A 25,425-nucleotide genomic window follows, 5' to 3' on the forward strand; every position below is an offset into this window, starting at 1 on the left:
CTGATTCTGAATTTGTCATTTCTGTATTTATTGTTGTAATATTTCATAGGATAAATACACATATTGAGACTTAATGCACATACGTGTTTCTAAGGCACATCATTTCATATGTTGTATTTCTTTCTATTTTATAAATTGAGAATTCTGATTTCTGATTTCTGATTCTGGCCACTTTGATTTTTTTCAAAGTGGCTCTTCGGTGAAAAAAAAGTTGGAGATCCTGATCCAGAGCATTTTTGAAAGGCCTATCTAAGTATTTCTATTTGTAAGCCCCGACTTATTAGACTCTGATGATTCTGATTGGACAGTGCTGTGGTTGTCGCTCCACTGCGCTGCACGCCGCTCCGCTTCACTGCCATTGAAAACACTCGCTGCTTCACACCTGATCATCAGCTGATCACTGCCAGCACTCTATTAAATGCTGTTAAGTGCAGCTATGCCACAGTTTACACCATGTGTCATTTCTTTCTTTCTTTCTTTCTTTCTTTCTTTCTTTCTTTCTTTCTTCAGAGGAAATCATACTTCCCATGTGCAAAAACTCACCAAACTTTGCACAAAGGTCCAGTCCCATGCCAGATTACCTCAGCTGCAAACACAAGCCAATAGTCCTCATGGTGGCGCTACAGCAAGCCTCTAAATTTCAAATTTTTGGAAATTCAAAACAAATCAACCATATGTACACTTGCAAGATCTTGGTAAATAAATTTTCAATGTTCATGAAAAAAATTGACAAAATTCTAGGGTCATGGTGGATGATGTGTGGCAAATTTCAGAATTTTATCTCAAAAACTGAATTTTTGACAGCATTTTGAATTTTGCTCTCATGTGAACAAGTGGAGTCAATGCAAGAATGGCATTTTTAAACACCAGTTTTTCACTTATGGAGCAAATGAAATCATTGTTAAAAGCAAATGATCAACATCTCCATGCTGTCTAGATGCAAGATGTGTATTTTCCGATTTTTGTCTTGATGACTGATTTTTTAATTTTTTTTTTTTTTTTTTTTTGTACAGTGGTTTGAAATCTGCCTTTCTATCCATAGGCGGCTGCTATCATGTGACTGGCTTAGTCAGTTTGTGAAGCCTCACATGACTTGGCACTTGCCAATTAGCTCAGTGAGATAAAGCCTTGTTCTTCATGCCAGAAACTGTGAGTTCACGCCTCAACTGATACAAAATGCACATTAGAATGCCATCTTCCTATTCTCCACTTGTTGCTCAGAATTGCCTAAAATTGCCCGGCCCGACCATTACTGTGCAGCAGCTATAATCTCTGGATGCCTTTCACTCTCAGTTTCCTCTTAATTTGAATTTTGTTAATTAATTATCAACTTTTTCTCCCTCAACATCCAATGGAGAACAAGAGCTTGACAAGAAACTGGTCTGTATATTTAATTTTGATTTTGAATATTTGACCCATATCCACTCAGTGTCCACCTTATCTGGTCCAGTCAAGCCAGTCTAATTTGGTCATGTCATGTTTCAAAACTGGGGAAAAAAAGCTTTGAAAGGTCGAAACTCTGTTTTTGAATGATTTGAAGGCTGGCATCATGTTTTGATAGGCTACAAAGACACTAACATTTCTGCAAACATGACTTTGTAGCTGATTTTTCACACTTCACAACTCCGGGACTGAGAGCGAACTGTGCCACAACATCTCACTTCCTTTCACAAACTCCTGCAAGGAGGCAACTCATTTCTGCAAGCTGCCATTCATTTCCTTCAGTTCCCTTTAAAAGCTCTTCTTTCACAGGAAACCCAAAAACTCCTGCAGGTCCAGATAAACTGGAACCATTGTTTTTAAAAACTTACTGATGATTTTATTACTAAACCCTTATCAAGCATCTCTAAGTGCACTGTCACTTGTTGTTGTCACACAAAAAAAAAAAACAAAAAAAAAAAAAAAAACTGTGCAACTCCTTTTATCAATCTCTCTAAAGCCTTCAGTACATCTGGGGTCCCACAAAGTTCTGGTTTGGGCCCACTTTTGTTTACTATCTATGTTAACAACATGGCTCAACATGTTCCTTGTGCAAATTCTAAAACTACAAACCCACAAAATTTCAACACCCCTGTCCAGTCATCTGAGGATCTGAAGTCAGCCTTTGGCATGATCTGAAACTTGTGTTGAGCAATACTAAAACAAAATCTGGAGTTGTTTGCTCATGCCAGGCAGACATCAGCTTCTCCTCTTAACAGAGCAGTCACACTGAACTGGTGTCTCTTTCCAAGTATCAAAGTATTTTAACTGATGATCGTTTAACTTTTAAATCTCACAATGAAAACTTGAACCTAAGGTAAGTTTTTATTTTAAAAACAAATGCTGCTTTTCCTATGCTGCCAGGAAAAAAATATTTATCGCAGGCAGCAAAGCTCTCACTCACCATTGCATCTCTGTATGCCAGAGGTGGACTCACTCGCTGAGGCAAATGCTGTGGGGAAAAAAAATCAGTGGAAATTGAAACTGTGTCCTTAGCTAGATCCTCTTGTCTGTTTAGTGTTGTAGGTGTTTTTAATGTGTGTTTGCATATTGATTGAATCTCAACAGGGCTTTTCTGTTGAGATTCTTTCTTGTTTCGGTTAGAGTTAGGGTTAACCCTAAACCTTTAAATGCACTCTAAATGCCATCCCAAAAATGTGGAAAACTGCCTTTTTCTCTCACTGTTAAAATGGGGTGGGTCCTTGAAGGATTGGTAAGCGATCAATGTAAGTCGTTCCTGAGTGTTAATAATATCATTGCATTGCACTGGTCCGGTCTGGTCTTCTTGTAGACTACCAAATAAAATGTATTTTCCTGTGGATTTTGCCTTTTGACAATCTTCAGAAAAGGCACCCCACAGCATGTGTGACTGGTAAAAACAGGCTGCAGAAAAGAGGAAGTGCAGAGAAGGAAGCACACTTGTGCAACTGGACAGAAAGAAAACAGCAGCAGAGCAAACTTTCTCACGCTCTGCTGCTTTATCAAATAGAAATCCATAATATTTTTCATTTTTTTTAACCCTACAGATGTTCGCAATGGGATTTTAAGGAGGTCGGTGACAATTTTTCACCGTCAAACTTCCCAGCCACAATTCTGCTGCTGTGGTTGAAGGTACGTGCGTAAAAGAGTGGCCTGGCTCTAAAAAAAAAAAAAAAAAAAAAGACAGAAAAAAAAGGACATCTTTGGGCGGTCCTCACATGCAATATTGGCTTCTTGTCAAGGTTACTATTAAGGTTAGAATTAGAGTTAGGTTTAGGTTAAGGTAAGGGTTATGGTTAAGCATAATTTGGTTATGACAAAGATTTAGGAAGGGCTGTAGAGAATGAATGAATCAATATAACATCCCCACAAGTAAAACCAATGTGTTTGTGTGTGTGTGTGTGTGTGTGTGTGTGTGTGTGTGTGTGTGTGGTGTAGGTATTAATGTTGTGGGGACATATATCTGTTTATACAGTCATGTTGTGGGGAATCGCCCCTCTTATGGGGACAAAAAGCAAGTCCCCTTAGTGAAAATCATTAATTTTAGGGTGAAGACTTGATTTAAAGGTAAGATAACTTTAGGGTTAGGCTAAGGTTAGGTTAGGGTTAGGGTTAGGCAGGTAGTGGTTAGGGTTCAGGTTAGGATAAGTCTCCAGGAAATGAATTTAAGTCAATGTAAGGTCTTCTGAAGTGATAGAAACACGACTGCGTGTGTGTGTGAAAACTCACACCTCAGCTCAGATTCAGCTCAGATTCTTGCTCTGTTGTCGCTCCACGCCAAACAAAACCACAACTTCCTACAAGGCCTGTTTGAGTTTGACTTTGTGCCTCGAGAACAGACGAGAGTGCAGTCTAAACACAGTATCAGCCAAAGACACATCTTCTCATTCAATGGTTTCTTTATTTTTATTACTTTTATTACTAATCAATACTGAGGACATTAAAACTATGAAAGAACACACATGGAATTATGTAGAAAACAAAAAGTGTTAAACCAGAATATGTTTTAATGATAAAAATCAATAAAAAACATTGAATTACTGGTACTGTAAATGTAGAAAAAACAAGGTTTTGGCTTTATTTGTGCATGTGCACACTGCCCCCTCTATCATATGAAGGGGTTGCAGTTATATAGGGTAAAACATTTTGTGTGATACTGAATATTTTCCCTAATGGTCCTAGTTACCAATCATTTAGACCAATGGTTTTCAAAATGGGGTCTGTGACCCACAAGGGGTCCTTGAGAGTCCTCCAAGGGGTCCTGGGCAAATTTTAGAAAACTTCCCTGTAACTCACAGTAACCTCTGTCTGTAGTTTGTGGAAGGCGTCTGAACAAACACAAGACATCAGAGAGCTGACGGAGTGGGGGTCCGGGGCTTAATGACGGACAACTTGGGGCTCCACAACATGAGACAGTTTAAGTTAGCCAGCGCTCAGGAGCATGGAAACGTGTCTTAACATGCAGTGTGTTCAAAAGCAGCAAACACATAAATGTATATTCATATGCATTTCAAACCATCCAGAGATGTAATGAAGGAAATGCATCTAAAGCTTGTTTCCCCACTATTCATCCACTGAACAGGGTTCACTTTTTGGATTGTTTGTTTTTTGCATGTAATAAAATTCAACACTTTAATGATGAGAAAAAAAATGAAACACAACAGAGAGGAAGAGGGAGCACTAACTTCGCTCCACAGCAGCCACACTGACAGGCTGTCTGCAGATTTTATTTTTTGTTTATTGGCCTCGTGTCCACAGATATCAGCCGGTGCAACTATCACAAAATGTCAGATATTAGCCAGTCGATTAATTGGTCTATCTGTCCTCTGCTTCCACAGGGAGGAGATGATCAGCTTCCTGCTGCTTGTTGTCCTGACAGCCTCTGTCTGTGGTGAGTTCACACCTTCCGTTTATTGGACACCATCAAAATACATTTTCAGCCAAACTAGCATACAGCACACATATTCTGACTGCACTGCCCTGATATATAGCTTATTGGTTATACAGCTATCAGCAGATTTACAAAAGCAAGAGAATGCAAGAGATTTAGACCATCATGAGACACTACAACTCTTCAAAAAGTTCAGCTTCAGCTTTATTTAAAGCCCAGTGTCAAAGGGCTTCACACGCCCACAAGTTCCCATGAAAAAAGTTGACATAGGCAGAGTGTTGAAGATCAGATGATGGTCGTGCACAGGAATCATTTCAGTCTGTCTGTGTCTCATTACCTCTCAGCAGGAAAATTACAGGTGAATGTGAGCCAGGCTGTCTATCAGGCAGAGGAGAACAGTGACATCACCATGGAGTGGATCTTCACTCCCATCATGCCCCTCATCAGCCTCAGCATCTGGTTTTCATCAAGGATATCTGAATATAAGCACTTTAAGCATGTATATTATCTGCGAGACGGTGTTGAGCAGCCAGAAGCTCAACATGAGCAGTTCACAGGACGAGTTCAGTTGGACAAAGACGAGCTGAGAAAAGGAAACATCAGACTTCATCTGTCCAGCCTGAGGACCAACGACTCAGGCAGCTATCAGTGTGAAGTGTTCACCAGAGATGAAGATAGCATCACCGAATCTTCACTGAACGTCAGTGGTAAGTAGAACTCAGTGTAACTCTCTTCACCTGGTTTATTTTAGCTGATTCTCTGTTTACATGTAAAACAATATCACTGTATCTCTCTTATAGGATTTCTCTGTTGGGGAAGGTCAGCTCCATTTTTCATATTTGTTTTTCTTTGTTGCAATACTGCTGTGGACAGTTTACAAAACCTCAGTATACAGGTTATCTCTCTGTTTTGAGTGCTTAAAATCCTGATTGAATCTTAAGGCCACTGATATCAAGATAAGGAAGCTCCTGGCAATGCATGGAGGATTTCACCCCAAGTGCAGCACCTTGAGGTTGCACACTAAGAGGAAAGAGGACTGGTGAGTGTCAAAACCACCATCCAGGATAAAACAGCAAAGATCCAGGAAGATGGCCACCAGTGATGACCTGCTAAGTGACTAGCTCAGGCAGCAGAAGCCCAATAAGGAGAAGGAGGAGGCACTATCATGGAGGGATGAGCCCTTGCATGGTATGTGCCACTGACAGATAGCAGAAGCATCTGATATGGAGAAAAGATCCCAGTGGCTGGAAAAAAGGCTGGACTGAAAGTCAGCACAGAGGCTCTGATCATGGCAGCACAAGAACAGGCCCTCAGTGCCAGATCCACAGAGGCCGGGCTCTACCAGACCAGGCAGGGGCCCCGGTGCAGGCTGTGCAGAGGGGCCCCTGAGACAGGACAGCACATCACAGCAGACATGGAGCACCATAACCAAGTGGCTGGCAGAGTGAACAGGAACATCTGCAGTGAAATGGGGCTGGAAGTCCCAACGTCAACATGAAGACTCCTCCAAAGGTGGTTGAGAACGACAGAGCCAAGATCCTGTGGGACTTCCAGATCCAGATGGATCAGCTGGTGGTGGCTGATCAACCAGACATCGAGGTGGTCGACAAACAGCAGAAGAAGGCAGCAGTGAGAGATGCAGCGATCCCGAGCGACAGCAACATCAGGAAGAAGGAACACGAGAAGCTGGAGAAACACCAAGAGCTGAGAGAGGAGCTGGAGAAGATGTGAGGAGTGAAGGCAGCAGTGGTGCCGCTGGTGATGGGAGCTCCAATCACTGGGAGCCCCAAACTGGGAGAGCAGCTCCAGCAGATTCCAGGAACAACATCTGAGATCTCTGAACCCTCAGGCTCCCAGGCCTCTGAGAGAGGAACCCAGCATAGATAAACAAAACTATGAAAGAACACATACGAAACTTTGTAGACAACAAAATAGTGTTAAACAAACCAGAGTATATTTTACTACTAAAAATAAAGAAAAAACATTGAATGAGAAGGTGTGTCCAAAGTTTTGACTGGTTGCATTTATCATACATACTATTTATATTTTGTATGTATAGTTTCTGTCATGTTTTCTCCATACAGCTGTGACATGCCCACCAGAGGAGACAAAGCCCACAGAAGGTGGATGGATTGTTGTCGTCGTATCAGCGGTTCCAGCAGCTCTAGCAGTTCTCTTTGTTGTTGTAGTAGCTTTAGTTTGTCGAGCCCATTGTCTTGGAAAAAAAGAAAGTATGTATTTTTTTTAAACTTTTATTTTCTAATGATGTTTGTGTTTGAGCCAATGCCAGTGTGCCATGTCTATTTTTATCATTGCTCCTTAACATGTTGCTTGTCATTACAGGTCCAGACCAGCAGGAAACTGACACCACTGAGCTGTCTGTCCTGCAGAAAGGCGAATAAACCACCTCTGAACTCCAGTCTGCTGGGAGCTGTAGGCCTTCTCACACCTTAATCTCTTAGCCCTGTGCTCCAGTAAGCCGAGGGGTTAAGGTCAGCCTTCAGTCACACCTGTACTGTATTAACCCAGGCCTAACACTTAGCCCCGGGTTAAAGATTCAACCTCAGGCTCAGAGTTAGGGTTAATGTCTTCTGAACACTTGTAGCACAGTTTTGATTGAACATCAAACTTTCTGGTGTATAACATTGATTCACACTGCCAGTAGCGGTTTTAGGCATGGGCGAAGTGGGCAGCCGCCCAGGGCAGCATTTTTTCATGTCACATGGAGGGTGGCACGAGCAGAAAAAAAAAAAAAAATCATCGTAGCCGCGAAGCAGTTTTCTATTATCAACGCAGGTGCTGGCGCCCTTCCTTGCTGAAAAGGTACCGTGCATGGCCAGCTCTCGGAGGGGCGCCTCTAGCGGGTGGACGGGTTGTTACCGTCTGGGAAATTGTCGCTTTTCGGAGGGGGTGTTGTGAAGGATTATAACGCAACAATGTGTTAATAATATAGGTCGATCCTAACCCTTTAAAGGCCCCATGGCATGAAAATTGCAATTTTCATTTTTTTTGCGTGATAGGGAAGGTCTAGGGGACACATAAATACTGTCCCATGCATTACACCTGTGATAAATGGAGAGATGCACATAGCCCGTTTTTTTAAAATTCTCCATGTGAAACGAGCGGATTGCACTTCCGTTAATTGATGATGTCATGAGGACGGTGACTTCGCCCACAGCCCGCCTCTCCTCCCAGGGCAACAAGCTCACAACATATTTACCAAACATAACTTACCATTCTGAAAGATCCTGTAATAAACGGATTTGAGGTGGTTCGAGATCGGGAGCCCCCCCCCCCCCCCCCCCCCCCCCTCGGCCTTCAACACCATCCTGCCATCCATCCTGGAGCACCAGCTATCCCTGCTGCAGTTGCCAGACTCCACTCGCAGGTGGATTACGGACTTTCTGACCAATAGTTCTCAGCGGGTGAAGCTGGGGAAAAGCATTTCCAGCCCTAGGTCCATCAGCACTGGCTCCCTGCAGGGCTGTGTCCTGTCGCCTCTACTATTCTCCCTGTACACTAACAGCTGTGTTTCCCTCCACCCGTCGGTCAAGCTCCTGAAGTTTGCAGACGACACCACCCTGGTGGGCCTCATCTCCAGGGGGAACGAGTCGGCCTACAGGAGGGAGATCGAACAGCTGCGGAGTTGGTGCTGCTGCAACAACTTAGAGCTAAATGCACTAAAGACAGTGGAGATGGTGGTGGACTTCCGGAGGAATGCAGCCCAGCCCCCTCTCATCATGCTGGGAGACACTCAGGTGACTTCCGTGGAGTCATGCCACTTTCTGGGCGTGACCATCTCTTGGGACCTGAAATGGGAGCATAACATCACGGCCCTCCTGAAAAAGGGCCAGCAGAGACTGTATTTCGTCCGGCAGCTGAGGAAATTCAGGCTGCCAAGGACCATGTTGGCCCAGTTCTACACGGCCATCATCGACTCCGCCCTTACACACTCCATTATCACCTGGTTCCCCGCTGCAACTGCAAGAGATCTCACCAAGCTGCAGCGGGTGATACGCTCTGTGGAGAGGGTGGTTGGCTGTCCCCTGCCCTCCCTCAAGTCCCTGCACGACTTCAGGGCGCTAAGGAGAGCACGGAAGATCATGGCCGACCCCTCCCACCCTGGCCACGGCCTCCTTACCCTGCTCCCCTCTGGGAGAAGGATGTGGCTGCTGAAGGCTGTGAAAACCCGCCACAGACTAAGTTTTTTCCTGTCAGCAGCCAGGCTGCTCAATGACTCTGGCTTCCCTCCCACCCCTGCCCCCTAGTGACACCGGCACTGCACTTTATATTGTTATTATTTATCATATTAATGTCATGCATCATCGTTGCACTGTGTTTGTGTGTTCTGTTATTTGTTGTTGTTATTCGTGGAAAAAAGATCATTTAATGCACACACGAAAATGCCTCAACAAATTCCTATGTGTGTTACACAATGGTAAATAAAGAATATCTGAATCTGAATCTGAATTTAGCAGACCACAGGTACTCAAAACCACAAATACATCATGCAGGGATATCAGCAGTTAAAATAAAACCCTGGAAAAGTGGACACCATGGGGCCTTTAAGAGCCTGTATGGCAGCTCTAAAATACAACTGATCATTTTGGGGAAAGATCAGCACTTGGAAGCACTTTGAATGGCAGCTGACAAATGACTGAAAAATGAAGACCATAACCTGGTCAGGACCAGGTTATGAGCTAAGCATAAGTTACCATGGTGATCTAGCCGGGTTAAAAGAGAGCCACCTTCGTGATACAGGAAAGCCTGGCTTTAGACCAGGGGTCACCAGTCATGTGCCATGGAGGGCCGAGAGGCTGCAGGTTTTCATTCCAACCAAGACCTTCACCAGGTGATTTCACTGATTAGCTCCTCCTTTCTGATACAAGGTGAGGTGATCAGTGAAGTCACCTGGTGGAGGTCTTGGTTGGAATGAAAACCTGCAGCCTCTCGGCCCTCCATGGCACATGACTGGTGACCCCTGGCCTGCTTTAGACTCAACATACCTCGCTAACCCACTAAACCTGCTTCGTAGTACACCCCTCAGGTGGAAACAATCAGGGCGGGGAAAGACAATCAACCACGGGAACACACAATAGGAAGGGCAAGTGACCTGACACAAGAGGGGAGTGGGATTTCAAAATAAAACAGGAAATCATGAGACAAGACACAACAACACTTAACATTTTTTCCTTTTCATGACACGTGTAGGACTTGACAGCAATAATCCAACAGTACAATATCCGTGTGTATATGGTGTAGGTATATGTTTTCATATGTTCAGTTTCTCATTTCTGCATTTATTGTTGTAATATTTTGTAAGACTGGTGCACTTAAAGGAAATACTTTAAAGTTTCTCAGGCCCATGATTTTATATGTTGTATTTCTTTCTATTTTCTTAAAATTTCATAATTTTCTCTGGATTGCCCCTCAGATCAATAAAGTATTTCTGATTCTAATTCTGGATTTCTCATTTCTTTATTTATTGGTGTAACATTTTATAGGATTAATGTACATATTGAGACTTAATGCACATACTTGTTTAAAAGTTTCTAAGTCACAAAATTTCATATGTTGTAGCCAATTTCTTTCTATTTTCTAACAATTTGATTCTTTTCTTGAGAATCTGAGCGACTGCAATTGACCCAATTTCCCATCAGGGGTCAATAAAGTTTTTCTGATAGATAGATTTATTTTATTGATCCCAGTCTGGGAAATTCTTTCTGATGGACACTTTCATTTTTTTCAAAGTCGCCCTTGGCTGAAAAAAAAAAAAAAAAGCTGGAGATCCTGATCCAGAGCATCTTTGATCTGCCTCTATTTCTATTTTCTAAGCCCCGCCTTATTAGACTCTGATGGTTATGATTAGACAGTGCTGTCGTTTTCGCTCCTCTGCGCGGCGTGCCGCTCCGCTTCATTGAAAACAACGGGAATCCTGCCGCTGCCGCTTCCTCTGCCGCCTGCTGGTGGCGGTAGAGCGCCATCAGAAGCAGCCGTGCGACGGTAAAAGAAGGAGAAGAAGATGGAGAAGGAGACTAGGAAGGGGAGGAAAATAGGAGGAGGGAGACAAACAACAACAACTGAATAAAAAGTGCGCGCGCGCGTGTGTTTTAGCTGCTGCAGCGCCGCCTGCCGCCTGTCCGAGCCGCTGCAGCACCGCGGCGGGGAGCAGCTCCGGGTCACATGATGAAGCGTCCAGAAGCGGAGAGAAGCAGCCGTGCAGAGCTCCGCCAACCCACCGAGGCTGCACACACACTCACACACACACACACAGCTCCACCTCCACCTCCACCTCCGCGTCTCCAGGTGAGTCCTGCCGTCCGGCCGCTGTGTTGATCGAGCATCCGGCTGAAAACACGCCGCGGTATTAACTTCATCACGGAGCGGCTCTGCTGGGCTCAAGCCGCTGAAATCCTCCAGCAGCAGCGGGCTGTGTGTGTGTGTGTGTGTGTGTGTGTGTGTTTTCTTGTTTTCTCCTGCTCACCTCCGCCGCTCTCAGTCTGCAGGAGTGTGTTTGGTGTTTGTGTCGCTGCTTCACACCTGATCATCAGCTGATCACTGCCAGGCTGCACGCCGCTTTATTCAAACTTTTATTTCTTTGTGTGTGTGTGTGTGTGTGTGTGTGTGTGTGTGTGTGTGTGTGTGCGCGTGTGCGTGTGCGTGTGCGTGTGCGTGTGCGCGTGCGCGTGTGCGTGCGTGTGCGTGTGTGTGTGTGTGTGTGTGTGTGCTTTTTTATTTTTATTTTATTTTATTTTATTTTATTTGTGTCTATCCCTTCTTATTTTCCCCTCTTCCTCTTCTCCTGTCCTGCTGACTGAGCTTTGAGACGGACTTCCTCTCTGATCACATGAACACATCTCCTCAGCGGAGTCTTTAATCAGGCCGTTAATTATTGACGTTAAAACGTGTAGTTGTGCTGGAGCGGGTGATTTTTTTCCAACTCCCACTTGGCATTAATCATATTTTTTTCTTTGCTTTACAGAGAGCAGACAGTTGGACTGCATTTGCATATTTTGAAAATCATTTTTATTTCGGCGTTTTTTTTTTTTTTTTTTTTTTTTGTACCTATCTCTATGGAAATTTAGGTGCACATGATGGATTTATTGCTAATTTGCATTTTTGAAAAATATTTATTTCAGCTAAGACACGTTTTTTTTTTTTTTAAAGGTCCAACAACAGATATGGTGCACATGACTCAAAGGGGATGTTAGATGCAACACTGCATTAGCTCAGTATTATGGGCAGAGCCTCCTCTTTTTTTCCTCATTTTTGTTGATTTTTTTTTTTCTATAATCACAATATCCCTCTGCACTGACTCACAGGTCTCTTCTGTAAAAAAAAAAAAAAAAAAAAAAAAAAATTATCTAGTCCAGACTGCATAGTTATGATATGGACGTTTCTGCATGTTTCAACTTTGTTTTTCAGAAATAATATTTTGCTCTCGGTTTGATATGTCAAATAACACAAAATACTACAATACCCATGAGTCTCAGCATCTGTTGCTACACTGGAGATGATCATTTCTTTTCCTAGGATGTCAGTGGAATGCAATGACTGCCCAAAATATAAGATATTCTGTTGTTGTACAAGGTTATACATATATACATATATTTTAATTTCATTATACAACCTGTTGTATAATGACCAATAAACTTCCTTGTATCCTTGTATTTTTATAGGAAAATATCAGTAGCTGATAGAATTGAGTCTGATCGGCTGTTCTATAACCGGAAACTTTCTGAGTTTCCCATCTCAGGGTTGATCAACTCGTTTCTCAGAGGTTTGAGTCAGAGTTTGTTGAACCTGTTTTCTTGACCGCTGCCCGGGGGCTTCCTGTCAGTCATCACTGACTCTGTGTGTTAAAGCAACCCAAAGTTTCAGCCACAATATGCAGTTTGTGTCTGGACAAACTTCACAGGACTGTCACTAAGAAACATGAGCCAAAACACACTTTGAATATTTACGACAGACGTAGAGACAGTCTCTCACAAAAACAAACAAAAAATATTATTTAAGACTATATTTGATGGGGTTTAGATTCATTTTGTCTCTCTGGAAAAGCAAAAATAAAACGCTGACACCCTCTGTGGTGTAGATGTGGAAAGACTGTCTTAATTTAACGGATTTTTGAAAATGTTTTTTTGCATTGTTCTTGATGGTAAATCATCAAATTTATGTTAAAAGAAATGTTGGCTAAATTTAATGAAGTGAATGGAGAAAGATGTTGAAATAACAAAGTTGTGGTACTGTTTTGGTGTTTGTGACCATAAGCAAGGCCACACCGACGTGCTAGATTTATCAATGGACTCCGCTGAGGTTGTCTTTGCACACACAGGAGAAGAATCACATGTCACGGGAACTTTTACTTTTTTTTTTTTTTTTTTTTTTTTTTTTTGTGTGAAAACAGCGACTCAGCTTGATTTCTGTGTTTGCTCTTTCCAGGCAGGATGTCTGTGCTGAAGCTGGAGGAGTACCGTCAGCAGATCCGGACAGAGCTGGACCGGGTGGTCGACTTCTGGCTCAAACACTCCCATGACACTGAATATGGGTACAGAGGCCAAGATCACACCACACACACACACACAAACACACACAGATTACACTCAGACCAGCGCTCGGTGCCTTTCTGTCAAATTAGAGCCCAAAGTGACGTCTTTGAATGTCGAACTCGGTCTGACCAGCGGCCAAAAAACCCAAAGAATTCATTTTATAAAGACGTGAACAGGAAGACAGTCTAAGCATCTTGGTGATCTTACTGCAGCTGGAATCAAAAATTGGGTGTTTTTACTTGAGATAAGACTAAAACCATCAATTGATTATTCATTTTATCTTAATATGAAATCTGGTTTTCCGTTTCTTACAAGCTCAAAGTTGATTTTGGCATTTTAGCTTTGACTCTGTTGTTTACATGTGTTTTGTGTTCACTTGCCTTGTATCCCGTAGAAGACAATAAATAAATATAAGTAAATGTTAGTTTACATTTACTTGTGAAAGTAGCTGCAGATGAATGAGACGTTTTGAAATGCAACACAGCCCTTTAACGCTTGCATTTCCTTGCTAGAGGCTATAACCTGAGCTAACCCTACAGTGAGGCTTTTTGCTCTGAGCACTGGGTTTAGATTGACACGTGAAAATCCCAGTGTTCATGTCTTCAGAAAACTTGTCGGCAGCACTTAATATAATAAATAAAAGTCCTGTACCACACTGTACCTCAAAATGAAAGTGTCTTATTTTCTTTTCCTTTTTCTGCCCTTGTTTGGACAAAGTGGGCTTACATGCCTGTGGTCCACTTTTGGACCACAACCCACTAGTTGAGAATCCACTGTCATACCTTGCCCTCGAGATGTCCTGTTTAGTCTTCCCAGGTTGCACCGGGGCGCGTTCAAGAGCTCCACTTGGTCATTTTTTGCACATACATTTCTCACTATTAGCTCAAAGCATTACCTCACATTTTTCTGTCGGATAAAAAAAAGTTGGTGGTGGATGAAATGAAAAGGCGCAACAGAATGATAAAATAAAATGTTACAGAAGAAGAAGAAGAACCTGAAGAACCTGATAGGAGATTTTTGTTGTGGCCAGGAACTTGTTATCGTGTCATCTGCTGTTTCTCGGCCCACTGGAAGTTTAGAAATCATATCCTAATTTCCTGGTAGGAGTTTCCACAGGGAGGGGCGTTCGAGAACACTTTTCTGAGTGGGAACTGGGACTTCTGTCACTTCCTAGGATGCCCCAAACGTGTCAATGTCCTTAGAAAAAGAAGAAAAAAAAATCATCATCATTTACTTATTCTCAAGCAGAAAAACTAAATGATTTCTCTTTAAATTCAGTCATCTGTAATGGGTTAGGCTACTTTTCATAGAGGAAACCTGAAGTGAACCCAATTGACATTTTTGGATTGATTGTTTGTCTGCTTAGACTTTGAATCTGTGTTTCCCGTTCCAGAGGCTTTTTCACCTGCATTGGCCGAGACGGGAAAGTCTATGACGAGCTGAAGTACGTCTGGCTGCAGGGCAGACAGGTGAGCCGGAAATCTGAGCAGCCTGTGGGCAATTTTTGTCCTCAGATGTCCTTTTAAATTTGGATTTGTGTTGCTTCTGCAGGTTTGGATGTACTGTCGCCTGTACAGAACCATGGAACGCTTCCGCCGGCCTGAGATCCTTGAAGCTGCCAAAGCAGGTGTGTATGTGTGTGTGTTTCTTTGTATGTGTGTGTCTTTTTTAGCTTATGAGTCAAAGTGAACATAACATCTGTGCAGCTCCTCGACGCCTCGCAGGTTTATTTTGCACCAGATGGCTCACGATCGTCTGGTTTCTCCTGTGTTGATTCAGGTGATTAATGTCGGTCATGATCAGCGTTTCTGCTCCAGTTTCCCAGAATTCTGCCTCATCAAGGCGCCGTGACGTGCACAACATAAATCCACCGTGAAAAAACCCTTTCAGCACCCTGCAGCCACCACTGTTTTATTTCTAAAGGTCATAGCATTTAGACTGCAGGTCGTCTTTTAAAGGCAGAGCAAATGCCTCTGCAAACATGGCATCTCAACCACGACTGCACAATATGGACAAAATTTCACCTTAATATTCATGCTAAATATCTCAATAGCGATACCATAAGACTATGGGTTCACATTTATTAGAATTTTTTTAAGGGTAGCAACAGTGAAATTGCATTCTTCAATAAACCCTAATCCTAAATTTGATATTGTCCATATTGTTGTCTTTTGAGATATTAATATCATGTATGTCCATATCTAGATAATGATATGATATCAATAAATCGCTCAGGCTCGCTCTAATCTCAACCTGCAGGTTGTATAAAACTCCTCTGAGACACTTGAAGACTGTACATGCAGGAGTTTGGTGTATTTCTTCTGGCCAATCGTAGATGAGGTGATGCCAAATGCCCATTATTCTGAAACCCCAATTGTTCGAAAAATGTCCCATTGGACCGAAAGCCCAAAAGTGAGACATGCGTCCACTCCATAGATGTATCTCTGCTGTACATTTGGGTAATTTTAGACAGGGGTTTCCTCAGGTTAAGGTTTGGGTGAACAGAGTTGGTATTTTCAGAGCAATTGCCATTTGTTTTCGGGGTCATTGGACGTATGGGATTTTGTTTCAATGGGGCATATTTGGGAATATTGGGATTTCAGTATAATAAGCCAATGGAACCAATGGCATGGCGCCGATGTCAATGGATTTGATAGTAGAAAATGTTTCACGATCCAAGACTTCAACAGTGAATGTCAGGTTCCTCAAAATCAAAGAGCAAGGTTGTCTTTCTAGAGCCACTAGTTTCCACAGACGTTCAGCGATCCTATAGATTAGAAACCCATCGTGGAAGAGGACAGAGACGAGCGGCACGAAGACCAGAACAGTTGCATTTAGTCTGTACTTTTGTGTATTTTTTGTTAGAGAAAGTTGTTCTCATGTTGGCTTTTGTTTCAGGAGGAGCATTCCTCAGAAAGTTCGCTCGTGTTCCCAGCAGCAGTGGCGGCAGTGGCAGCAGTGGCGGCAGTGGCGGCAGTGGCGGCGATTCGTGGAAATGTGCTTTCTGTCTGACGCGGGACGGCAAAGCGGTCAAAGTCCAGAGGACCATCTTCAGCGAGTGTTTCTACGTCCTGGCCTTGGATGAGCTCAGCCGAGTCACCGGAGATGTAGACATGCAGGTACAAACGAACACGAGGAAACGGTGATTTTATAAAATACCAAGAGCATGAAGCTTTCGTTTGATTGGCTGCTTTAAGTTGGGGGGAGGGTCCTTGTAGCTTTTGGTCCTTTAATTTGATTTGATTCAAGCAAAATTCAATTTCTGTTTCAGATAACTAAAAAATAAAATCACTAGAGAACAGAAACGCAAAAACTGTATTTCAAAATTTCATTTTTGTATTTTAAAATGAAAGTCAAAGCCATTTTTGAAAGAAAAATCAAATGGCCAAATCATACACAGACCAGGGAGTGGAGCTTTTTTTTTTTATAAGCACTGATGTTTCCATTGGTGTTTATTGTGCGAATGATGAAACTAGTGGATTAATCTATCAGTCAGTCAACAAAAATAACCGACTGTAATTTGAATCCTTGATGAATGGCTGAAATGGAAAACACCAAACATTTTCTGATTCCAGCTTCAGTAAGATTGCTAAGATTGTTGTCCTTTTCATTCATATCAAATTGTTTTGTTTTGTTTTTTTGGCATTTTAGGATATTTGAAGATGTCACTTTGGGCTCCAAATCCCATCAGATTTTGTCTTTTGTTTTTTACACTTTGTATTCTAAATGATTCACTGATTAGTTGCAGTGCATTAAAATTACATTATGTCACATTATGTTACATTATGTTACATTACGTTACATTACACCCGTTGTTGCCAGGCGGAGGCCGAGCAGATGCTGCAGCAGCTGGTCCACTGGGTTCGGGTCGACCCTTCGGGCCTGGGCCGGCTCCGGCTGCCCGGAGACGTTCCCACCAGCAGCATGGCTGTTCCCATGATGCTCCTGTGCCTGGTGCAGCAGCTGATGGAGGGGCGGGGCCAGGAGGCGGAGCAGCGGCACGGTGAGCTGGGCGCCTGGTGCGTGCAGCAGATCCTGCAGCATGTTCAGGTACTGAGACCATCGTGTCGGGGCTGTGAACCTTTTACACCTTTTAGGTTGTACAAACTTTATTGTTGCTGTCGCTGATGAAGCTTTAACTGCAGTTTTGTCAAAAGTTCAAGCAGTGTCAAAGATGTTGGGCCATTATTTTCAATACCCCCTCAAAGTCAAGCTCCTTGGAGAAATGTGAAACTAGTATTCAGGACATTTTTGCATGTAGGAACAAAAATGTCCAAAATCTATTCTTTCCCTATTCTAACCTGGAGAGAAAACTGAATATAAAATATGCTTTATCAAACTGACATTTACATTTTTATTGAACTTATTAGAGCATAGCAAATATGCTTGACTGATTTTTTTTATTTTTTATTAACCCTTAAAAAAAAAAAAATCCCATGTACTCCCTGCAGTACTCCTACATACCACTAGAGGGACGCACACCCTCATTTGAGATCCACCGCTCTAAAAGACAGTGATTTGAGACGTATACACTGTGTTTTTAAAAATAAAACAAGACAAATCAGCTCTCTGTGTTTCCCGTGGCACAGCGAGGCGGCAAGGCGGTGTTGGAGAACGTGTCAGCGGAGGGGGCGGAGCTTCCGGGCTGCCAGGGCCGACTGCAGAACCCAGGTGAGTCCAGCAGAACGGCTCCGATGTTCTCACATGTTTTTCTCCTCCAGACCGTTGGACCTCAGTGCCTTTTTTTTTTTTTTTTTTTTGGAAAATAATGTTCCTTCAAAAGATGTTTTTCCTCCAATCTCATGTTTCCTCAACATTAAAAGAAGAATGATTTTCTCCCCTTTTTGATTTGAATCTTGAGGTAGCCTTGACCTCAACTTTATGCAAATGAGGAGATGTTCATTTGCATAAACATTTTAATTAAGACACTTTTTACTTTTACTGCAGTAGATTTTTACTGCACAACTTCTACTTCTACTGCAGTCAGATACCAGCAGGGTGACAGTACTTCTAGTTGAGTAGCAGTTTGTAGTACTCTTTTTACTATGACTTGTTGCAGAAGTTCAGGTTGTAGTTCCTCTTTGGCTGCGGGAGGCCATTTCCTGAAGTGTGTGTGTGTGTGTGTGTGTGTGTTCGTGTTCGTGTTCGAATAAGAGTGTATCTTTAGAAGCAGCCGGAGCATAAACACCATTTCAGGTTTTACTTCCTGAGATACTGCAGTTTTGTCAGTACTCCAGCTGAATGATACTCCCCTTGCTGACCGGCGGTGTGTTGGAGGAAGTCGGGACGTTGCACCTCTGACCTAGTGTTTTTTTCTCTTCCTGCATGGTGCGGTCCAGGCCACGCCCTGGAGGCCGGCTGGTTCCTGCTGCAGTACGCTGCGCAGCGCGGCGACGGCGAGCTGCAGCGCACCGCCGTCGACACGTTCATGGAGCTCCCCTACCAGCAGGGCTGGGACCAGGAGCACGGCGGCCTCTTCTACTTCCTGGACGTGGACGGCCACTGTCCCACTCAGGTAGGACCGTCACGTGCATCAACATCTCCACCTTAACAAGTCATTTAATCCCATCTTCTGTACTGAAATCTTGTGTTTCCTAAAATAAGGTAAAAAGTGGCTGTGAGATTAAGTAATCCCACTCAAGGAAATTTCTGGGAGCAAAGATTAATCTGTAGAAATGAGGCAAAATGAGGCAGATCGGCCACTAGGATCAGGAAAATGAGACTTGATTCAAGAAAAATCTGGAAAAAAGTCGATTAATATTGGAAACAAGCAGGATTATCTCATCCCACTGGCAGATTTTTTTGAAGCAAACCAAGGATTTAACGGTGGAAATGATTTTGTGCAGTGGATTATGTGTGTGTCGCTGGAAACGCCACTCAGAGGAAGCATCAGTGGTAATATCTGTGTAAAATAAGGGTGCAAACTAATGTCGCTTGTATAATTTTACATTTTAACGGCAGTGGAAAAACTTCTCTTATGGATCTCAGTCACAACCTCTTGCCGGTACGGCTGGATTTGAAAGTTTTGTTTTCGTGTGTGTGTGTGTGTGTGTGTGTGTGTGGCCAGCTGGAGTGGAGCATGAAGCTGTGGTGGCCGCACTGCGAGGCGCTCATCTCCTTCCTGATGGCGTACCGTCGCACCGGCAACCCGCTGCTCCTGCACAGGTTCGCTCAGATCTTCCAGTACACCTTCAGCCACGTGAGTCTGCTCTTATTATTATTATTGTTATTACTGTTGAATTTAAGAAGATTAACTTTTTGTCATGTCAGTGCTGACTAAAACCTTGGAATCACTGCAAAAACCACCAGCATGTTATGAAAAGACTGGGCTTTTTTATGCCTGGGAAAATTGGATTGCATACATTAATGATAATAACGCAATAACAATAACAACATCAATAATACAAGCACAGCGTTCACCTGCCTCTATGTAATAAATAAATTTAAAAAAACACTACTGCTCATGAGGTAAAAAAAAAAATTAACCTATGAGTTTTTTGTGTTATGTTGTTTTGACACTTTACATCTCACTCTACAAAGCTGGTAGCATGTTTTTTTTTTTTTTTTTTTTTTTTTTCAAGAATATTATAATAATTAGTTCAGTGCAGACTACTTTGCAGTTCAAAAGTTGTAAAAAAAAAAAAATAATAATAAAATACATAATAAAATGAAAAATGAAATCTAATAAAATCTTGATGAGCTTGACAAATGCCCAAAATAAATTTTCTTTAAAAATAGAAAATTAAAGAACAAGACGCTTCTATTGGACTTCAAACATCAAACATCAAATTAGTTATTTTTTATTATATTTGATCTTATATTTACGTGCATTTATAATATTACATATATTATACTTTTATTACTTTTTTGTGTTTTTTAAATTAATTTTAAACAGGCAGTAGGATTGTGAGGGTTAACTGTAATTTATTTTTTTTTTGTGTGTGTGTGTGTGTTGCAGTTTTCTGACGCTGAGCACGGCGAGTGGTTCGGGTATTTGACGCGGGAGGGAAAAGTGGCGCTGGATTTCAAAGGAGGCCCGTTCAAAGGTAGGAGCGCGAAACCCCCGAACCAAAACGAGCCAATCAAATATCAAATCTTTTTCCAAGTTGTTTTTAAATCTGGATTTTCCCGTCCTCCTCAGGCTTCTTCCACGTTCCTCGCTGCCTCCACATGTGTGAGCTGATACTGGACGAGCTGCTGGCCGGCGAGGGGCGCTGACTCCCCACGGGACGTCCCAAATCAGGATCGGTTCAAGGGTCCAGGACCGGCTGCTGACGCGTTGCCACCGTCTGCGTTGCTTGTTTAGACATAAATACGTTTCAAAATGTGCCTTGGATTCTGGAAAACGACACTTTTAACACGCTTAGCAAAACTGACACGAGTTAATCCAAGTGAAGATCCTGTGGAATCAAGTGACAAAAATGGCTAATAAGCCAGTTTTGCATCCTGAACCTTTAAACTTAATTTTTTTCAATTACAGATTACTGCTGCAGCAAATTAGACACACTAACAAACACATTAAGAAGAGCAGATGTCATTTAAAGCCCCAACAGCCACCGATTAAACCCCTAAAAATCATCTCTGTTAATCAGTTTTACATGTTTACAAGATTTTGTTCCATGCAAAAACATCCTTTTATGCCTTAAAAAAGCTTAAACTTTACACCTTTAAGCTCATTAAAAATGCACAGATTTATGAATATGCAAATAGACCCACCCGCTCCCACTCGCCCGCTTGCACCCAGCCGCGTAATCTGTTTCGTATTTGATAATCTATCCATGGAAATAAAAAAAATCAGTGTCTCTCTTACGTACACTAATATTGTTCATGTGGTGCAGCCATTTCAAGTTGGTCTGGTTTATTTTTAAAAAGAATAAAACACTCAAAGCGACTGGCGGAGCTGCTGCTAATGATATGCAAAGTACCGCACTGTCAGCTGACGTCTGATTGGCTGAGGCATTTGTCACGTAGCCAATCCAGCTGACCCGGCGTCTGTTTGAATCTCAGATTTCAGAGCTGTGCACACACACTGGAGTGCGGATCGGGTTGCATGTTTTTAATCCGAACCCGATCCAGGTTTGAGATTTTGCTCGTCCTCCATCGCCTAAGTGTTGCCTTCAGTGTCATCACGTAAATCGCAGCACTGTAGTAAGTTACCCAGAACAGATAGCAGGTCCATCATTTTTCACTGAATTAACGCAGACATGACTGAACCCGACCCAGTCCTGAATATAATTTCTAAATTTTTTTCCAAACCCGACAGGCTCAGGTCGGGTATCCACTCTAACACACACCTCCACCCTCAGTAGCGGAGTGTGAAAACACCTCATCACAAAGTTTGCACAGATACAAGTCAGTGTAGTGAAGGTCAGACATTGTAGGAGACAGAAACAGAAGGAAAACACATTTTTGGGTGGAGTGGAACTTTAAAACTTTAGATTCCTGTTGTGGTGTGAACCATAGCGCCTGTTCAGATTTTGAGTATGTCCGCTAAAACACATATGGTGAGAGGTGAAGTTTACTTTGTGAAATTTACTTTAGTAGTGTTTAACAAAGGTACAATATGTAATTTTATTATGATTTAGCACCATCTAGTGGCTGTTTCGGTCTGCCCCTCATTACAGACTCAACACGTCGGGAGTTATAAGACAAATAATTTAATTTGTCATAGTAAGAGGCTGTGTTTTTACAAATTTACACATAAAGTTAGAAACATTTAAACCTGCAGGAAGCAAGACAAACTTTTTCGGCTCCAACGGCACAAGAGCAGCAAATGGAAATGCCGTCAATTGGTCATTTGCACGTTTGAGCACAAATAATTACGTACTGCACCTTTATTAACTTACTCCACGATGACACTATCTTCTGGATGTTTCTTTGGTTCTGCGTGTCGGTTCTGCTTCTGTAAGGCCGGTGTTGGGTCATTTTTCAGGTATTTTTTGCAGTACTAATACTTAACTACACGTTTGGTGATGGTTCCCCCTACAGTTTTGTTGCAGTACTGCAGTAATGAAGTGGTTTTGCTTTTCTAGACATCACTGGTCATTATTGCCTGTCATATGACGTTTTATTAGGTTTTACTTCTTCAACAACATGCCAGTCACATTTCAGAATGTATGTGTGTGTGTGTGTGTGTGTGTGTGTGTGTGCGCAAGTGTGTGTGTGTGGTCAGTCCAATCCCTAAAATGAGACACTATTTTTGAAGAAATGTGACTTTACTCTTACAAAATGTTTGCTGGCGTCAGTGTGGATTATCATTATTATCACAATAACAAATCACTGTAATGTGCGATTGATCAGGCCAAATATTGATCAGTATTACGTCGACTTACCTCTTAATTACATGTTTCATATTCAATATTGATTGCAGCTTTAAGATCCGTCATGTGATGTCGTGCGATTTGAGTTCTACTTTTTCTGTTTTCCAGCTTTTAAGATGTTTGAAGTCATTTGTATTTTTTCCAGATTATTTTGAGGCAGTTCCTGTTCAAATGTCACCAGTTCCTACCTAAAGAAGGGAATACCACTTTAACATCCAGCTCCAGCTTTCACCCCTGCTTTGGTTTGTCTGGTAGCTCGACGGGGTTTGATTGACAGGAGGGGCGGGGCATCACTTCGTCAGTCAAACGGCGAGCAGAGCTGCTTTTAATGTGAAAATGTTGAAGTTGATTTCTGTGCTGTTTGGAACTTGAATGGGAGTGAATGAGGCTGAGAAGTTTGGCAAAATGTTTTTTTTTTTTTTTTTTTTAAATCATTCATGTAAAAAATAAAATTTCACGTTAACAGAATAGAAAATGTCTGAGCATCTCATTTGTATCTAGTGAGGGATTTTTTAAAATATTATTTTTTATACACTAACTCTGAATATCACCGCTCCTAACTAGGCAAGAAGCCTTTTGTGTGTGTGTGTGTGTGTGTGTGTGTGTGTTTTTAATAAAATGCTCAGTTATATATATTTTGAATGGAATAAGGGTGCATAAATGGACTGAAATTAAGTGCGTTCCGAACATGACCTGACCCTTCTTTAAGTGTTAAACCATACTATAATAATAATAATAATGATAATATTAAATGTGAAATGCCAACCTCCTGGTATCTCTCAATTGTTGTCCTGGAAATCCCTGAAATTTACAGACTAGTTTTCTTGAAACATTCAAAAACGTATAAAAATGTCCTGGAAATAGTCATGAAATCATAGACTATTACAGAATTCAGTTGAAATTATTTTATTAAATGTTTCCCTGTGGTCATGTTGCACGTTTTTAGCTGCTGATGCCTGTTTTTCGCCTCTGATCATGTCCAGCTGCTGTCCTTTGCCGTGTTTGGAAGAAAAATCAGGTCAAAATCAGGCAAAATGAAACATATTTGCAAGTTGCCAACGTGTTGTTGGGATGTTCCTTTATTTTACATCATCATCATCATCATTTTATTAATTTAAAACCTCGGAAAACAGAGACACAACTAAAATCAAATAGCAGAAAAAGAAGAATGCATTAAAAACAAGGTGAAATTAATAATACTAAAAAAGTGTAAGTGCAAAAAAAATCACATTGAGGTTAATAAAATATAGAATAAGAACAAAAAAATTCAGAAAGAAAAAAGAAAAACACAAACATGTACAATGCAAAAACATGCGGACAGTGTTATTTGGTTTTCAGTTTTGAGCTGCAGTGTTTTGGCTGATTTGAATTATTCTCAGGAGATTTTCTGTGAGCTAAACCGCTGAATATGTCTTTGAAAAATCCCAGAAAATAATCTCCTTAAAAGAGTAGGAGCCCTGAGATTGTTGTCTTTGGTTTCTGCTCTTCCTCAGTTGCGGTCAGTTTGTACCACACTGCCATCTAGTGGTGACATTGGGGAAGAACAAGGCTCCTGTGGCTGGATGTAACTGCATCTACACTGCAGTTTGTGTTTGTTTGAAGGCACACTCCTTCCTCTGCAGAGTCTGAAATTTGTCCCCGAAAATATAGGTGAAGCTGAAGCACACACACACACACACACACACACACACACACACACACTTAACCTCAGCCCCTTAACATAACCCACTACTTCCCTAACACCTAACCCTTAACCTCTGACCCAAAAATCAGATTTTTCCAGAGTGGGGATGAGCTGTTAGTTGACTGGATTTTAGTCTGAAAATTGTCTCTGAAAGTGTAGGTGAGTCAGAAATGAGCACACACCCACACACAAATATGAACATGTGGTTTCAGCAGAGCAGATTCAGGTAAATCCAGTCAGTTCAGATCCGCTGACAGACGGCAGGGCGGAGCAGAGCAGCACGAGGACAGCAGGGTGAGTGTTAACACAGCATTATCATGAGTGTAATTATTGTTTATTTTTTTAGATTTGTATTAGACTGTAAAAATGTGTGTGTGTGTGTGTGTGTGTGCGTAATATTAGAGGTAGAAGTAACTAATTACGTCTACTCACATTGCTGTAATTGAGTAGCTTTTTTGTGTATTTTTTAATTTAACTTTTCCTTCAGTCCATTTCTGCTTGAGTTTTGTACTTCACTACATTTTAAATCAGATACATTACAGGGTGTGTGTATGTGTGTGTGTTTGTGTGTAGCCAGAAGATGAGTGTGTATGTGGAGGAGGGGGAGGACAGAGCAGTGTCTCCAGTGTCTGTCTGTCTGTCCATGAAGAGTGACCACTCCAAAGACATCCCTCTGGTGTTCAGGGATGAAGCTGCATCTTCAAAGTAAGAACTCTGACACACCGGACATCTTATAACGATTGACTGATGTTGATTTTTCAGGGCTGATGTTGATTATTAGTGATCCATGAGACTCATGACTGACTGAACTGATATTCATTTGAAAAGTGCGGTGACCAAAACTACAGTATTAGAAACACCAACACAAACCTTGCTTTGAATTAACAACCGTTCCTTTAACATTAAAAAAAAAAAAAATGGGGAATAAGAAATAAAAACATGTGAGAAGATTAGACAGGAAAAAACCCTCAAAATTAGCAAAACATAAATAAACAAAACAATTTAAAAAATGGACGACTCGAA

At 41.9% G+C, this 25,425-nt stretch overlaps 1 protein-coding gene across 1 annotated transcript; it reads left to right on the forward strand.

Annotated features, from left to right (window-relative positions):
- Positions 1-3,352: 3,352 nt before the first annotated feature.
- Positions 3,353-23,152, forward strand: renbp (renin binding protein). Its single transcript, XM_030075972.1, has 12 exons — positions 3,353-3,390; positions 10,964-11,155; positions 13,292-13,397; positions 14,792-14,867; positions 14,950-15,025; positions 16,297-16,517; positions 17,221-17,448; positions 17,988-18,069; positions 18,738-18,913; positions 19,466-19,597; positions 20,357-20,444; positions 20,540-23,152. The coding sequence occupies exons 3-12, from the start codon at positions 13,297-13,299 to the stop codon at positions 20,614-20,616; spliced, it is 1,257 nt and encodes a 418-aa protein (XP_029931832.1). The 5' UTR covers positions 3,353-3,390; positions 10,964-11,155; positions 13,292-13,296; the 3' UTR covers positions 20,617-23,152.
- The last annotated feature ends 2,273 nt before the right edge of the window (positions 23,153-25,425 follow it).

The sequence above is a fragment of the Myripristis murdjan genome, chromosome 18 (genome assembly GCF_902150065.1).
Source record: "Myripristis murdjan chromosome 18, fMyrMur1.1, whole genome shotgun sequence".
Lineage (NCBI taxonomy): Eukaryota > Metazoa > Chordata > Actinopteri > Holocentriformes > Holocentridae > Myripristis > Myripristis murdjan.